Source organism: Pygocentrus nattereri, chromosome 3 (genome assembly GCF_015220715.1).
Source record: "Pygocentrus nattereri isolate fPygNat1 chromosome 3, fPygNat1.pri, whole genome shotgun sequence".
Taxonomy (NCBI): domain Eukaryota; kingdom Metazoa; phylum Chordata; class Actinopteri; order Characiformes; family Serrasalmidae; genus Pygocentrus; species Pygocentrus nattereri.
In genome coordinates this window covers 1,637,527-1,649,670 of record NC_051213.1, presented here as the reverse complement: position 1 = coordinate 1,649,670, position 12,144 = coordinate 1,637,527, and the positions used below count along the sequence as shown (strand labels likewise).

The following is a 12,144-nucleotide window of genomic DNA, read 5'->3' as shown; positions in this document are numbered from 1 at the left end:
ACCAGACCAGTATAAACCAGCCTGGAACCCTCTCTAATGTTTTTTCAGCAGGGTATTTAGAACCAAGAGTCAGACACAGAACCATTTACATGTTTAATGGTTCTCTGCGTGGTGAAATGGTTCCTCAGATGGCGACTGTGTTGTATATGGTTCTATATAGTACCAAAAAGGGTTCCGCCGCTCTCACAAGCTTGACATCGTAACAATCGCAGAACCTTTTTTGGTGCAGAACAATTTTTAAAAAGGTCCCATACAGAACCACATGCAACACATTCTGAAGAGCAATTCCACCATACCGAGAACCTTTTAAACAAGCAAATGGTTCTAAATCAGAGTCATAGTTCCGAGTAAAACCATTCCCTTTACTAAAGGAAAAAAAGCAGCGCCCGAACTGCCTCATGGGTTTTGTAGTTCACTTGTATTTCAGTCTGTACAGTTTTACTGGACATTCCTACAAGCGGCCAGCAGAGGGCGCATGTCTGCACTAGCCAAGCGCCCTACTCACTACACCGGTCCGCCGATTGGAGCGCAGCCCGAGACTCCGCCGCCGACTGCGCGAAACATCGCGAGAACACAGCAGCGCGCGCCACGAGCGATCGCGAACGGCCAATACGGAGAATACAGAACTCAGAACTACATTTCCCACAATGCAACCGCGCGATCGGGGGAGGAGACCCGGATGTGGCGGGACGGGTCAGTTCGGTCCACTCAAAGCGTAAAATTCGCTATAAAACAGCCGAAACGCCGAAACGGTTTATTATGGACTTCATTATTCAGCTTGGAGTAAATCAGACGGGCGGCTTTGCGGTCACTGGTTTGTTTTCTCCGCGCTGTTGCTGGTCGCTGTGGTTTTGTTGTCCTGCCCCGCCACCCAGCGGACACCCGAGGAAGCGCAGCCAGCCACGAATAATGCACTGATTAGATTAAGACTAAGATTATGATTAAGAGGCTTTTATTAGTCCCACAAACGGGGAAATTCCACCTCCGTGTTTAACCCATCCGTGAAGTGAAACACCACATACACACTAGTGAATACACACACACACTAGGGGGCAGTGAGCACATTTAGTGGGCACCACAATCCACGGCGCCCGGGGAGCAGTTGGGGGTTAGGTGTCTTGCTCAAGGACACCTCAGTCATGGACCGTCGGCTCTGGGGATCGAACCGGCGACCTTCCGGTCACGGGGCCGGTTCCCTGACCTCCAGATGATTATAACTGAAGCTTTATTTTCCATAATTCATATAACGTGTCTGATCATTTCCATAAATCTTATGCTCTTATCTTTCATTTGCACGAACCATAATCCGTATTCAGTCCAATGCAGATTCACTCAGTAAACATTCCCTGTAATCCTGATCCCGGTGTTTAATCTCAGCCCTTAACACAAGCAGATACGCAAAAACGTGCATTATATTAATTATGACTGTATATTCACGCAAACTGGCAACCAACTGGCCACTGATTTGGCCCTCACAGGGCACAGACAACAGGACAGGGTCCAGTTCAATCCGTCCACTCCAATAAACGTTACTGGTTTGTCTCGACCGCTGGTCATTTAAAAAGGACTAGTAGTTTAATCCGCCAGCCAGCTGGGAGTAAGACCTGCTCGGATCCCGGGATCAGGATTAGACAGCATGTTTACTGAGTGAATCTGCACTGGACTGAATACGGATTATGGTTCCTGGAGATGATGTACCAGCGTGGAAATGAAAGATAGGAGTATAAGATTTATGGGAATGATCAGACGCAGTGAATAAAACTAGTAAAACTGAATTTGTCCTTTAGATTTCTTACTTGGTCCGCGATGGACTGCGATGGACCGGCGGCCTGTCCAGGGTGTGTCCTGCCTTCCGCCCTATGACGGCTGGGGTAGGCTCCAGCTCCCCACCTCGACCCAGAAGGAGAAGCGGCTTAGACGATGTGTGTGTGTGTGTGTGTTTGTTTGAAGAATCATCTGTGAGGGAAATTTGAATGGACCTGAGTGATAGAAGCACTACTTCCTCAAGTGGGGAAAAAAAATGGAAGTAGCTCACCTGAGCAGGTAAAGAAGCCCCAGCAGAGAAGGAGAGAAGATTCCTCTGATGATTTAACACGGGAAAGTCATAACCAGTATAACTAGAAAGGGAAAACTGAGGCGGAGATTAAAGCAGGAGCAGGTCTTACTCCCAGCTGGCTGGCGGATTAAACTACTAGTCCTTTTTAAATGACCAGCGGTCGAGACAAACCAGTAACCTTTATTGGAGTGGACGGATTGAACTGGACCCTGTCCTGTTGTCTGTGCCCTGTGATGGCCATATCAGTGGCCAGTTGGTTGCCAGTTTGCGTGAATATACACTCATATTTACTGATGCTGGTGACACTGTGTGTCCTGTCCAGCTCACTGATGCTTTATTTGAGCGTCTTAACCTGTAAAAACCTCGACTTTTCGAGGACCGCAGTCACACTGGGGCTATCATGGGTCTGTGATTAATAGATGAACTGTTCACAGGAGGCCGTGTGTGTGTTAAACACTGCGTGATGGATCTTCAGCAGCGGAGGAGAAACCTCTGACCCAAGGTGAGGAGCTTCACATCACTGCTTAATCTGAGAAAAACTAATAAGATCTGTTCTGTTTTGATGACGTTTACACTAAATCAGCTTTAAATCAAATCCCGTTTATTGTCACGTCACATTTACGCAGGTGGAGGAAAGTGAGGGAAAATCTGAGGTGCGTAGCCCCCTCATAGAATTTAAATACAAAAATATATAAACATCTAAGAAGAAAAAGAAACATGTATATACCCCGACGCTGAATATACACATACACACAATATACACTAGTACTGCACTACTGTTACTGTTATTATCACTGTACAGTTGTACAGTAATAATAAGTTTTTATTAAGGAGATTCATAAATTGAATACACACACACTCACACACACACACACACGCACACACACACACACACACACAGACATACACACACTCATACAGACACATACACACACACTCACACACACACACACTCACACACACACACAGACATACACACACTCATACAGACACATACACACACACTCATACAGACACACACACACACACTCACACACACATACACACACACACACACAATGACATACACACACTCAGACACATACACACACACACACACACATACACACACAGACATACACACACTCATACAGACACATACACACATACACACACACACACACACAGACATACACACACTCATACAGACACATACACACACACACACAGACATACACACACTCATACAGACACATACACACACACACACACACACACACACAGACATACACACACTCATACAGACACATACACACACACACACACAGACATACAAACACTCATACAGACACATACACACACACACACACACACACACACATACACACACTCATACAGACACATACACACACACACACACATACACACACACTCACTCACTGACTCACACACACACATACACACACTCACACACATACACACACTCACACACATACACACAGACACACACAAACACACACATTCTCAGTCATGGGACTTCCTCAACCAATCACCAACCACCCAGCAGATCACAGCCACCTGAATTCCAATCACCACCGCCTGTTGAACTCTACTCGTCTGTTTGGCCCGTGTCTTTGTGAAGTGTTGCCGTTGTATCGTCAGTGCAGATCAAGCCGTTTGTCCTCCTGGTTGCTGTTGGATGGATGGATGGATGGATGGATGTATGGATGGATAGATGGATGGATGGATATGCTCACCACGCTGTCAGTATTGGCTAATTGTTTTGAGATCCCGCCCCTTTGACAGCTCCACCAATCATCTTCCAGGCCGGGCAAAAATGACGTTCTACATCCAATAAGTGCTGAGGTGGTTTTAATTTATGTTTATGGCATTTGGCTGACGCTCTTATCCAGAGCGACTTACAGTTTGAGCATTTTTATACAAGCAGGTGAAGGTGGTGTTAGGAGTCTTGCCCAGGGACTCTTATTGGTATAGTGTAGGGTACTGACCCAGGCAGGGATTGATCCCCTGCTAACAGTGTAGAAGGCAGATGTGTTACCCACTACACTATCCAAACACACATAGACACAAAAAGCAGTCTCATAGACTCCCAGTGCAGCCCAGGAACCAGACAGGATCCAAAAAGCCTGCAGTCCAGTAAGCATTAGTGTTTGATTCCAACATGCACCTGGATCTGCCATTAACTGAAGCTTGGCTCCATCAGGGTCTTGTGGGACATTACAAGGGGTTCTGTGGAATGAGCTTCAGTAGCGTTCTGTGGATTGAGCTTCAGTAGGGTTCTGTGGAATGAGCTTCAGTAGGGTTCTGTGGAATGAGCTTCAGTAGCGTTCTGTGGAATGAGCTTCAGTAGCGTTCTGTGGAATGAGCTTCAGTATGGTTCTGTGGAATGAGCTTCAGTAGGGTCCTGTGGAAAGAGCTTCAGTAGGGTTCTGTGGAATGAGCTTCAGTAGGATTCTATGGAATGAGCTTCAGTAGGGTTCTATGGAAGGAGCTTCAGTAGGGTTCTGTGGAATGAGCTTCAGTAGGGTTCTGTGGAATGAGCTTCAGTAGGGTTCTTTGGAATGAGCTTCAGTAGTCTTCTGTGGAATGAGATTTAGTAGGGTTCTTTGGAATGAGCTGCAGTAGTCTTCTGTGAAATGAGCTTCAATAGGCTTCTGTGGAATGAGCTTCAGTAGGCTTCTGTGGAATGAGCTTCAGTAGCGTTCTGTGGAATGAGCTTCAGTAGTCTTCTGTGGAATGAGCTTCAGTAGCATTCTGTGGAATGAGCTTCAGTAGGGTTCTGTGGAATGAGCTTCAGTAGCGTTCTGTGGAATGAGCTTCAGTAGCGTTCTGTGGAATGAGCTTCAGTAGGGTTCTGTGGAATGAGCTTCAGTAGCGTTCTGTGGAATGAGCTTCAGTAGTCATCTGTGGAATGAGCTTCAGTAGGGTTCTGTGGAATGAGCTTTAGTAGGGTTCTGTGGAATGAGCTTCAGTAGCATTCTGTGGAATGAGCTTCAGTAGGGTTCTGTGGAATGAGCTTCAGTAGCGTTCTGTGGAATGAGCTTCAGTAGCGTTCTGTGGAATGAGCTTCAGTAGGGTTCTGTGGAATGAGCTTCAGTAGGGTTCTGTGGAACGAACTTCAGTAAAGGTCTGTGGAATGAGCTTTAGTAGGGTTCTGTGGAATGAGCTTCAGTAGGGTTCTGTGGAATGAGCTTCAGTAGGGTCCTGTGGAAAGAGCTTCAGCAGGGTTCTGTGGAACGAGCTTCAGTAAAGGTCTGTGGAATGAGCTTTAGTAGGGTCCTGTGGAATGAGCTTCAGTAGGGTTCTGTGGAACGAGCTTCAGTAAAGGTCTGTGGAATGAGCTTTAGTAGGGTTCTGTGGAATGAGCTTCAGTAGGGTTCAGTGGAATGAGCTTCAGTAGGGTTCAGTGGAATGAGCTTCAGTAGGGTTCTCTGGAATGAGCTTCAGCAGGGTTCTGTGGAATGAGCTTCAGTACGGTTCTGTGGAATGAGCTTCAGTACGGTTCTGTGGAATGAGCTTCAGTAGGGTTCTCTGGAATGAGCTTCAGCAGGGTTCTGTGGAATGAGCTTCAGTAGTCTCCTGTGGAATGAGCTTCAGTCCTCTTATGTGGAATGAGCTTCAGTTGTCTTCTGTGGAATGAGCTTCAGTAGCGTTCTGTGGAATGAGCTTCAGTAGCGTTCTATGGAATGAGCTTCAGTAGCGTTCTGTGGAATGAGCTTCAGTAGGGTTCAGTGGAATGAGCTTCAGTAGCGTTCTATGGAATGAGCTTCAGTAGGGTTCTGTGGAATGAGCTTCAGTAGCGTTCTGTGGAATGAGCTTCAGTTGTCTTCTGTGGAATGAGCTTCAGTAGCGTTCTGTGGAAAGAGCTTCAGTAGGGTTCTGTGGAATGAGCTTCAGTAGCGTTCTGTGGAATGAGCTTCAGTTGTCTTCTGTGGAATGAGCTTCAGGGATTTGGAAGGTCATTTTAAATTATTCTAAATAAAATGCAGTTATTTATATTTATGGTATGTGCGTTCACTCTAGCTTCTCTGCTGTAATTTTCATTATTTTATTGATAAAATATGTTATCACCCGTCTAGGGTAGGCTGCAACATAAACAAAAAATGTCTCCCCTAACTTCCTAACGTCAACCTGCCATTCACACTCAAACAGATATTACTAGTCTTTGTTGGTTAGTGTAGTGGCTAACACCTCTACCTTCTATGCTGTAGACTAGGGTTCAATCCCCTTCCTGGGTAACAACACCATACCAATAAGAGTCCTTGAGCAAGACTCCCAGCACTGCCTTTGCCTACCTACGTAAAATGATCAAACTGTAAGACGCTCTGGATAAGAGCGTCAGCCAAGTGCCGTAAACATCTCCTGAGCTTTATTATAGATTGTGGAAGCTTCAAGAGTGATCTCAGTCAAAGAGCACAAAGGAAAATATTCCTTCCCAATTCCCTAATTCTCTAATTATAATTCAGAACCATTGTCCAACATGATCCAAGATCATACTTGGATTTTATATACTACAGGCTGTCTCCTCAGAGAAAAGCAGATGTCCATTCTCTCAGATACTTGCACACATTAAAATTCATCCATTTTTGCTGACCTGTGGATGAGTGTGGCTGGACTTGGAGGGCTGTTGCAGCTGTTGATGCTCTGGTTTTCCGTCTTCCCTTCGGTTAACACTTCTTAAACATCACGGTGCACATTAGCCACCTCAGAAAAAGCTTCTTCCCCGCCAATCAGAGCTCAAAAACAGCATCCACGGGTTGACTCTGTTTCCTCATATTGTGTATTTTGCATCTTGCACCCTTTTCCACTGCACTAGCACATATTGTAGCATAATTTAGCTAGTTTATTGTATATATATCACATCTCATGTATAAACTGCACCATATTCTGGGGAGTTGCACACACCGACCAATAACACTCTGACCACCTCCTCGTTTCATTGTCCACTTTATCAGCTCCACTTACTGTATAGCTGGACTCTGTAGTTCTACAGTTACAGACTGTAGTCCATCTGTTTCTCTGATACTCTGTTACCCTGTTCTTAAGTGGGCAGGACCCCCATGGACCCTCACAGAGCAGGTACTGTTTGGGTGGTGGATCATTCTCAGCACTGCAGTAACACTGACGTGGTGGTGGTGTGTTAGTGTGTGTTGCGCTGGTGTGAGTGGATCAGACACAGCAGTGCTGCTGGAGGTTTTAAACACTGTGTCCACTCACTGTCCACTCTGCTAGATGCACCAGCATTGTTGGTTCACCTTGTAGATGTAAAGTCAGAGACGTCAGCTCATCTGCTAATGCACAGTTTGTGTTGGTCATCCTGTAATCCTTCATCTGTGGTCACAGGATGCTGCCCACAGGACGCCGCCCACAGGACGCTGCCCACAGGACGCTGCCCACAGGACGCTGTTGGCTGGATATTTTTGGTTGGTGGACTATTCTCAGTCCAGCAGCGACACTGAGGTGTTTAAAAACTCCAGCAGCACTGCTGTGTCTGATCCACTCAGACCAGCGCAACACACACTAACACACCACCACCAGTGCAGTACTGAGAATGATCCACCACCCAAACAGTACCTGCTCTGTGAGGGTCCATGGGGGTCCTGACCACTGAAGAACAGGGTAACAGAGTATCAGAGAAACAGATGGACTACAGTCTGTAACTGTAGAACTACAGAGAGCAGCTATACAGTAAGTGGAGCTGATAAAGTGCACAGTGAGTGGAGAAACGAGGAGGTGGTCATGATGACAGCAATGGTTAATGCTTCACTACATTTACATGTGTGTGTGTGTGTGTGTGTGTGTTTGTGCTTAGGCTGGAAAATGGAGGGAAGATCAGGATGAAGCGAGGACTAAAGAAATGGAAGCTCTCAAAGTTCGATTTACACAAACAATTCACAAAAATAAAAATAAAGTGTTTCTTTATTTGTTTTTGTCTCCTCTAATCTGTGTTTTGGTGTGCAGATACCTGTGATCTCACTCTGGACCCAAACACAGCGCACAACTGTCTCTCTCTGTCTGAGGATAGATAGATAGATAGATAGATAGATAGATAGATAGATAGATAGATAGATAGATAGATAGATAGATACTTTATTGATCCCGAAGGAAATTTAGGCATCCAGCAGCACCAACACAATACAGTAGGAAACATATCCAACATCTATCAAACACAGAACAATAGAAAATATATAAGGGTATACAAACTTTCTGTACAAGGTGAAGAACTATCTGTAGATGGAGCAGTGCAGTGGATTTTTCTAACAGCCAATAAATAAATTCACAGAGCAAAGTGCAAGGTGCAAACGACATTGGTTATAAAAGTTATAAAAGTGACTGATGTGCCATAGAATTATTAATATGTACATGTAAAAAATATAGTTCTGTAAAGTGAATATGTGAATATATGAATACCACACCCTGAGTAAATGTGCTTAAGTGTAAGAGAGGTTGGGGAAGTGTAATTGTGAATAAATAATTAAGCGGTTGAGTAGTTGAGTAATGTCCATGTAGTGTGACTGGGTTAAACTCAGTCAGCAGCAGCCTCCCGTCCCCGATGGGAGGAATTGAAGAGTCTGATGGCTCTCGGAATGAATGATCTTCTGAGTCTGTCCATTGTGCAGCTCTGTGACAGCAGTCTGCCACTGAACACACTCCTCTGCTTCATGATGATGGTGTGAAGTGGGTGACTATCATTGTTCATGATAGAAAGCAGTTTATCCAAAGTCCTCCTATCTGCTATTGTTACCAGAGAGTCCAGCTCCACTCCCACCACTGCCCCGGACTTCCTGACCAGCTTGTCCAGCCTAGATCTCTTCATGTTGCCTCCTCAGCAAACCACAGCGTAGAAGAGAATGCTGGCCACGATTATGTGGTAGAACATCTGCAGAAGCTTCTTACAGATGTTAAAGGAGAACACGAAGGCAAAGAATGTGAGAGAGAACCAGCTGTATCCAGATCATCCAGACAGATTCGATCCCTACCTGCAGGTTCTGTGTAGCGAGAGTCTGACTGGACGCTATTTCTGGGAGACTGAATGGAGTGTTGAGGGGTATGAAGGGGCTGTTGATATTGCTGTGGCATACAGAGGGAACCGCAGGAAAGGAGATAGCGAGGACTGTGTGTTTGGATACAATAATCAGTCTTGGAGCCTGATCTGCTCTGATTACAGACCTTCAGTCTGTCACAATAATAAGATCACCACCATTCGTGACCACCTACCTGACTTCAGCAGAGTTGGAGTGTATCTGGACTGCGCAGCTGGCGATCTGTCCTTCTACAGCGTTTCCCCTGAAACACACTCACTGACTCATTTATACACATTCAGCACCACTTTCACTGAACCGCTCCATGCTGGGTTTAACATTTATTATGGCTCCTCAGTGTGCATTTGTGACATAGATGAGCCTTTTCACAGGATCAGGGCGTATGACTAAGAATCATGACTGTGTCCATGTGAGAGAGGGGTGTGATAGTGTCCTCAGTATGGAAGCAAACCCTGGAAAACAGATCCTGCTCTACATATGACTAGCAAATTATGTGTCTTTTTGTGTCCATCTCCCTATTTTTGTGTATGGACTAGGCTATGAACATAAAATGCACCTCCTGGTAAAGCTATTGGTTATTACGAAAGTATGAAAAGCAATAAGTTGTGATTAAAATATACAAACCATTGTTTAAACTCCGTTTTCAGAAAAGTTGGCACAGTTTAAGAAATACAATAAAAAGAAGACTCTGTGATTTGAAATGGTCTTGAACCTTTATTTAACTGGCATAAAGAAAAGATTTCCAGTGGTTGATCATATGACAATCATTAGACTGGGAAAGCATGCTCTGGCCAGAGCGACTGTATCCCTAGAACGGCACTGCTGAATAAAGGAGAAGATTTCTCAACCTTGCGTTTTATGACAGAGGGCAGGGTTGCAGTCTGCTCTGAGCATGATGTGGTTTTAAATCAATGTTTGGAATAGTTTTGTTAAACCACGTTTCAGTGAAACAGAACAAAGGTGCAGAAGTGAAATCCGTTTGTTGCTTATACCAGCAGCTCAGTTCCTCTGTCACCTTCATTTGGTTGCTGAGTGGAAAGAAGTAGGTCAGGAACTACTGGTGTGTTTCCAACTGTCTTTAAACAAGCCCAAGTCACACCATTGCTTAAAAAGCCTTCTCACAACCCTGCCCAAGTTGATAACTACAGGCCAGTCTCACTACTACCCGTTCTTTCCAAAACTATAGTAAGAGCAGTTTACAGTCAGGTCTCTGGTTTCCTCTCCCAGAATGACCTCCTGGACCAAAATCAATCAGGTTTTAAAAAAGGGCACTCCACTGAAACGGCTCTTTTATCTGTGATTGAGGCACTAAAAACTGCCAGAGCTGCAGGACAGTCCTCAGAACTCATTCTGCTGGACCTCTCAGCCGCTTTTGACACAGTCAATCATGAATTACTCCTATCTACTCTATCAAACATGGGTATCTCAGACAATGCGCTACTATGGTTCAGATCGTACCTCACTGGGCGCTCATTCAAGGTGTCATGGCATGGAGAGCTCTCCTCAGCCCACTCGCTATCCACTGGGGTTCCCCAGGGATCGGTAATGGGACCCCTTCTCTTTTCTATTTACACCACCTCTCTAGGCCGGGTTATCCGCTCACATGGCTTCTTGTACCATTGCTATGCTGACGACACCCAGCTCTGTCTGTCATTCCCGCCTGATGACCCGTCGATCTCTGTGCGGTTATCGCAGTGCCTCTCGGACATATCCGCATGGATGAAGGAACACCACCTTCAACTAAACCTGTCCAAGTCTGAACTTCTGGTTATACCAGCTAAACAATCCATTCAACACAACTTCACCATAACCATCGACTCACTCTCACTCTCCCCGACGAAGGTTGCTAGGAACCTGGGGGTTATGGTAGATGACCAACTCTCCTTTACGCACCATGTTGCCTCGGTGGCTCGGTCCTGCCACTTTGCGCTGTACAACATCAGATAGATACGGCCGTTTCTAACACAACAAGCCACCCAACTCTTGGTACAAGCAGTGGTCATCTCACGCCTCGACTACTGCAGTGCCATACTGACGGGCCTCCCGGCCTGTGTTGTAAAACCACTGAAGTTGGTTCAGAACGCTGCAGCGCGTCTGGTCTTTAACCAACCAAAACGGGCGCATGTCACCCCACTGCTCATTGAGCTCCACTGGTTACCGGTTGCTGCTCGTATCAAATTTAAAACTCTTACGATTGCCTACAAGGTGTTAACAGAGCAGGCTCCTTCCTACCTGCACTCGCTCCTAAAGGCTTACAGCACCGCCCGGCCGCTGCGATCCTCCAATGAACGTCGCTTAGCTTTGGCAAACATTCACACAAAGCAATCGAGACTGTTCTCATACTTGATTCCCCAATGGTGGAACAAACTACCTTCCGCTGTCAGAGCAGCGGCGTCCCTCGCTATTTTTAAGAAACTCCTGAAGACGGAGCTCTTCAGGGAGCACTTACTCTGATCGCCTCTTGCAATCTAACCACTACCAACCTCATCTCCTTCTTGCCCCCTTCCCTTCTCTACCCCGCTATTACCCTTTGGCCTCCTTTAAGGCCTGACTATGTTTGTTCTATGTACCTCATTATTTGTAAGTCGCTTTGGATAAAAGCGTCTGCTAAATGTAATGTAATGTAATGTAATGTAATGTAAGGAACTGGTAGACGAAAGCGACCCCTCTGAAACCATCAAGTTCTGTTATTTGTATTTGTTACTGCATCTGGCGATTTTAGCACAGCATAAAATAATAAGAGATGGAAACAGATATTTCTGAAGGACCATCTAAACCATTGAGTCATTCATCATGAAATTATCGATGTCAAGCGACAGTGGACTGTGGACTGTGGAGTGCAGGATGTTTGTAGACCCGAGACTAGAGACAGAAACCAGACTTGCCTGACTTCATCTTCTTTTCCGATAGACACCACTCCTGAGTAGGCAATTTTTTTGTCTCGCAAAGCTCATGCAAACACTTTCTGTTATACGTTTCCAACCACTGTGTGATTTTTATAGTCTGTAAACAGAAGACAAAAGATCCGCATCGCAGTGGCGCTTC

General features: G+C 45.5%; 1 protein-coding gene across 1 annotated transcript in view; it reads left to right on the top strand.

The window, feature by feature from the left end:
- Positions 1 to 475: 475 nt before the first annotated feature.
- The window catches only part of LOC108413388 (interferon-induced protein 44-like), a 35,202-nt gene continuing 23,533 nt past the window's right edge, over positions 476 to 12,144 (top strand). The window contains exon 1 of the mRNA XM_037536895.1: positions 476 to 693. Coding sequence (XP_037392792.1) covers positions 476 to 693 — 218 coding nt within the window. The remainder of the gene's footprint in view (positions 694 to 12,144) is intronic.